General features: G+C 33.8%; 1 protein-coding gene across 1 annotated transcript; it reads right to left on the reverse strand.

Annotated features, from left to right (window-relative positions):
* Positions 1-388: 388 nt before the first annotated feature.
* Positions 389-3,287, reverse strand: LOC107962154 (vesicle-associated protein 4-2). The gene is made up of 7 exons (XM_016898415.2): positions 2,860-3,287; positions 2,450-2,520; positions 2,205-2,286; positions 1,942-2,060; positions 1,204-1,281; positions 923-1,042; positions 389-824 (listed from the first exon to the last, which is right to left on the reverse strand). Exons 1-7 carry the CDS (start codon positions 3,101-3,103, stop codon positions 765-767), a joined length of 774 nt encoding a protein of 257 aa, XP_016753904.1. The 5' UTR covers positions 3,104-3,287; the 3' UTR covers positions 389-764.
* Between the last annotated feature and the right edge of the window lie 2,168 nt (positions 3,288-5,455).

Consider the following 5,455-nt stretch of genomic DNA (forward strand, 5'->3'; position numbering starts at 1 on the left):
CAATGCTAATTACTAAGATGGTGAATATTGAAGCAGCATGTAAAGGAGAGGACTAGATGACTGCAATTTCCATCGCTTTGTTAATGGCCGCATTGCCCTCTGCGTTAAATGGTTCAATGCCAGCTTTAGTCAGTTTCAAGTATAAACTTCAATTTAATCCCTTTTACTTGAATAGAAACATGTCATTTTTTACCTCACTCAAAAGTTAAAAATTCAATTTAATACATAGTTTTAGCTTTGGCCCCTCAAATCTTTTAATTTTTATCTCAACCTCTATCACTCAATTTCATGTTCAAAACCAACCATCTAACCCGATTTACCTATGCATTCACACAGAAGAGAGTATGTCATCCCGTACATGATTTGCTTTGAAAGGTTACAAAAGCACTGGACAAAAATTGTTCAAAATGTGACATTTTCCTAAAGGTAATTGATACAGAACATTATTGATTATGTATGCATTTAAATACTCCTACTCGGTTTGATATCCATTTAGTGTATTACACCCCATGAAGAACAGTTTTATTCCCCTTAGGGAGGCGGCAAAATCACATTATCTACAATGCAGATAGTAACTAGCTGATTTCAAGTCTCCAATTACAGAAATTTCAGCTTCACTCTTCTTTACAACCACAAAATATTTCGAAATTTCCAGATCATTCTTCTGAGACAATACCCTTTGCGTTACATGAAATGATTTGATGGACATAAGCACGAGATGACTATATAAAACTTCAACCATACAACGAGGAAACTAATCCACTTTAAGCTGAGTCTACTCCTTCAATCTGCTGCCGAGCAAGGTATCTTTCCCTTCGCTCTTTCTGCATGACAGAAATTTACAGTTGTAAGTAATTCCATATCATACAAGTAAAATATCTATAAGAATAATTTTTCATCAGATGATTACAAGAAAACTTACCCATTCATCTATCACAAGTCCTTCCCCAATTATCCTTGGACCTGCATCCTCCGGAGGCTTTTTGCGTGCCTCAACTGCAGCATCGGCATCAGCTAATTGGCGCTTCAATTTTTCCAGAGCCTTAAACCCATAAAAATATTTAGGCCGTTTAGTTTGCTATGATTTTGATAATTTGGTATATGCATGTCAAACATCATGCAGGCGGAAAGCATTGACACGCTAGAATGAATAGGGGCACATATATCAGTGACTTATGGTGGTAATATGGTAGCGGTACTTACAGGACAAGGGCGCTTGGGATCTAGAAAAACAACCCGCAAAATTTGCTCTATTGCCACTTGATCCTTTTGCTCATCAAACTGCAAAAGACAGGCACCTAAGATTAATTACACCATTTACAAATATCCAACCTCAAATAAAAAGAAAAAAGATCAGACAGGCAGAGAAGCAATCAATAGCGTACATGGTAAAAGAATATTCTCAATTGTGCATCAAACAAATGCAGCCAAACAACCCATAAAATTGATTGAAAATCATGCTTGCCCTATCAAAATGGGCCCAAAATCAGCTTTTCAACAAGAGATTCTTATCTGATTAAGCATGATAATTGGGCATATGTCGGCTTCAAAAGTCAATTTACAGCAACACCAGGACAACTCAATGACAAAGAAAAAAAAAAATCTGCCTATAAAGCACAGTAGTTTCTTTATGTTGCAGACAAAAGGTACAAATCCCAAAAAAGAAGAATATTGGATATAGAAGTTCTGTTCCACAGTGACATTTTATGCTTCAGATTAGCACTGCTTATCCATCTGTAAGGTCACCCCATAAAGTTATGTGTTTGTAGAGAAACTCACTATTAGCCACGAAGTAAATATTATATGCATCAACAGAATATTACTTTATGTTCATCATAAGCTCACTAACATCTAAATGTAGTCAAATTAAAAAGTCTTATTATTGGTTGTCATCATGTGAATAATATGACAATACAGTTGTACAGGAGAAGTTCAACTCACCAGCTCGGGAACATACTCCATTGGACCCTTCACCTTGAGACTCATGATTTTAAACTTAACCTTGCTCTTTTGATCCATTGGCTTTTCATTGTTCTCAGGTTGCTCAACAAACTTAAAGACTAGTAAATCCATTCAAACGAGGAAGTGAAATTCATAAGAATCTTTCAGAAGATAAGACAAACATTAAATATATATTAATTCCAAATTGTCAATGTATAATCAAACTAGAATTAACGGGTGTGTGTACAGAAGGAAGCAATTACCGGTCGCAATGATGCTCTCCCCAGGTGCAAGAATAGCACCTGGTGGGCGCATGAAACAACTCTTGGGCGCTGTAGTTTGAAACTAAACCAACAGAAACAAAAGGTTCATTACAAATCAAAGCAACTGTCATAAAGCACAACATCATTCCACTTCCGTTTCTAATGTATACAGAAAACATAGACAAATAACAAAGACTAATACAACAAAGCAAAATTGAAAATTTTCAAAGGTTTAAGGTTTTTACCTTGAAAGCTGTATATGACTTGCTCGTGTTTTTTATCCTGACCGCGCTCCTCACTTGTTTGCCAGGTTCATCTTCGAAAAAGAAAACGTAATATACAATCAAGAATAAGAGAAAAGATTATTTCCATTTACTTGGAAAAATTTTATACAATTTCTTCCGAAATAAATCGAATTGAAATTTTCCTGATTTAAGTCAAAAGTATTTCAAATAAAGAGTAACAACAAATTTTAGTCCGATTATATCAGCTACTTTAATCAACAATCTTGATTCTGAACAATCTCTACTATAAAATATTTTTTTCAACTTACTGTTAATTTCAAGAAATAAGCATCAAAAGTTTTGCATAATATTGAATCAAACAAACGGGAAATTTAGAATCAGATAAAAAAGCAAAGAAGAATAGTACTTACATGGAAAATAGAGCTTATTAGCCGGATCAAGTTTGAGCCGGCGACGAGTCGGCAAAAGCGACTTGGCGACAGAGGAAACGGAGTTAGCCGAGGCATGATGGTCGGATCCTTCGAGGTGAGGCTGAGTTTGAGCGGAGGAAGAAGACGTCGTACTGCTGGTGTTCCCGGTTTGTCTAAACGGCAGCTTAAAGAACCCCCAAACTTTGCCGTCGTACGATGACTTTTGGTCGGTTTCTATTGCCATCTTATCTCAAAACAAACACGAGGGCATATAGGACACCGTTTCTTTACGTTTCGCAGAGGAAGGAACTTCCACTGCTACTCGAATCGAGAAAGTCGTGACAAGGAAATGAGAGAGAGAGAGAGAGAGAGAGAGGGAGAGAGGGGGTCGGATTTTAGAGCTTGGATTGTACTGTATTTGACTTGGGAGAATTTGAAGTCCGCTTTTCCCCTTTAAAAGTCAATCAATCTCCCAAAAACGACACCGTGTCCAATTTCAATTATTTATTTTAAAAAACCGTTGTTTCGCAGGTAATATCGTCGCCCTTTCTATAAACTGCCGCGGAAAGTAAACGATTCAACCACGACTTTCAGGGTTTTGGAATGGTTTAAGTAATTTTGGTTTGTACTTTCAATTTATTAAAAGATTCACGCGTTTTTCCGTCTTCTATTTATTCAACAGGAAACAGAAATGTCAACAATAGTTTCTTTATGGAAGAAATTTCATTATAACTTTGATTTTAAAAATACCAATTTTGGTTTTATTTATAAACCGTTTTGTTTAATTTCGAAGGATTGATTACCTTATTTATTTTTGTGTTTGAAAGTTAATTAAGGATATAATAACAGAAATAATTAGTGGGAATAACGCGGAAATTGAATCATTGCCTTCATCTGGCCGTCTTTAAGTCTTAAGCAACTAGACTAGATCAGGAAAAAACTAGTAATTTACCATGAATCAAGTTAAGTTAGGCTTCAAAGGGACTTATTTCTATAAAATTATAAGATTACTCCTTATAATTTTTATAGAATTTAAGCTTTAATCCCTATACTTAAAAAGTTAAAAATTAAATGGATTCTAATGTTGAAATTTTAATTTGTTTTTAGTTTATTTGTAAAATATTGTCTAATAAATTTTGATATTTAAAGAAAATGCAGAGTCAAGAGTTCAAATTAAAATATTAAATTTAAAAAATAGAGTTAGAACAAAAAATAATAATAAACTTATTTAAAATATAAGCTTAATTGAATAATAAGCCATTAAATGATACCCTTTCTTTGTTTGAGTAAGGTACTTTGAGTTTGATTTTTTATTGTTATTGAATTAGATACCTAATGTATAATTTCATTAAAAAGAAACTTTTCAGTCAATTAAGAGCTGCTCGTATTTAGGATTTTTTTTTAATTTGAGTTGGAAAAAGGAAATTAATTTCTAAATAAAAATGGGTAAACTACAATAGAGGTCACCCAATTATGGTTTATATTTTCTTTTTTGGCTACCCAATTATAAAAAGTTACAAAATGGTCACTCAATTATTAGTAAATTTCTTTTTTTTGTCACCCAATTAGTCAATTTTCTCTTTTTTTTTATCACCCAACTATCTACTAACTATCGTAAAAATAATTTGTATTTCATCCTAACTAATAATAGCATCATTTAAGAGTCGCCAAGAGTGCTTTGCTTACAGTCCTAGAGAAAGCAGTAATTGTTGCGGCTTGGGATAGAGGAAAGTGATGGGGACAATCGAGTGGGAGGGATGAGATCTCTCTCCTAGTAGAAGAACTCATTCAATTATCATTCAAAGGTTAAATGGTGGTACCAAGTGAAAAACCAACTTTGATCTGTACAATTTGGACAGAGAAGCTTTACAATCCAAAAAGCTTTATGGCACAGATGAAAAGTATATGGAAGACAAGGAAAAAATTTGAGATCCAGATGGTGGGGCAGAATTTATTTTTGATAGTGTTTGATTTGGAAGAAGATCTCGAGACAATTATGGAGGGGAGACCATGGCTTTTTCAAAAAAAGTCTTATATTATTTGACAGATTAACTCAACCGATGGAAAGAGCCCAGATTCAGCTTACTTCATCACTGTTTTGGATAAAGATAGGCTTATGTTTACCATAGTTTGATAAAAAATATCTTTTGCATGCAATTGGTGTAAATGTAACATCTTAAAATTTGGGCCTAATCGGAATAGTAGTTTCGGGGCCACAATTTCGACACCAAAATATTTGTTTTATGATTATTATGAGGTCTAGGATATGAAAATAAGTATGTGTTAAAGTTTCATGAAGAAATTTTAAGTATAAGGTGTCCAATTGGAAATTAGGGACCAAATTGAATAAATTGTAAAACTTGGGTTCTAGAAGCAATTAGTATGAAATTGCTATGGATTATTAATTAGGAGCTCTTAAATAGCAACTTACCCAATTTCTAAGTTTTTGGACAAAAATGGGCATGCATGGAAAATTTTGAAAGGTTATTAAGGAAGGGCATTTTGGTCATTTGGTAATAAATGAAATAAAAAGGGAAAAAGATAGCTAAAATCAGCCATCATCTTCTTTGTGGCTGTCGAAATTCTCTATATCCAT

This window comes from Gossypium hirsutum, chromosome A06, assembly GCF_007990345.1.
Source record: "Gossypium hirsutum isolate 1008001.06 chromosome A06, Gossypium_hirsutum_v2.1, whole genome shotgun sequence".
NCBI lineage: Eukaryota > Viridiplantae > Streptophyta > Magnoliopsida > Malvales > Malvaceae > Gossypium > Gossypium hirsutum.

Coding starts and splice junctions, on each gene's coding strand:
- LOC107962154 (XM_016898415.2), bottom strand. CDS start 3,103: ATGGCAATAGAAACCGACCAAAAGTCATCGTACGACGGCAAAGTTTGG. Junction 2,061..2,204: donor GGAGAGCATCATTGCGACCG/GTAATTGCTTCC, acceptor TGGATTTACTAG/TCTTTAAGTTTGTTGAGCAA. Junction 1,282..1,941: donor TGGAGTATGTTCCCGAGCTG/GTGAGTTGAACT, acceptor TGTCTTTTGCAG/TTTGATGAGCAAAAGGATCA.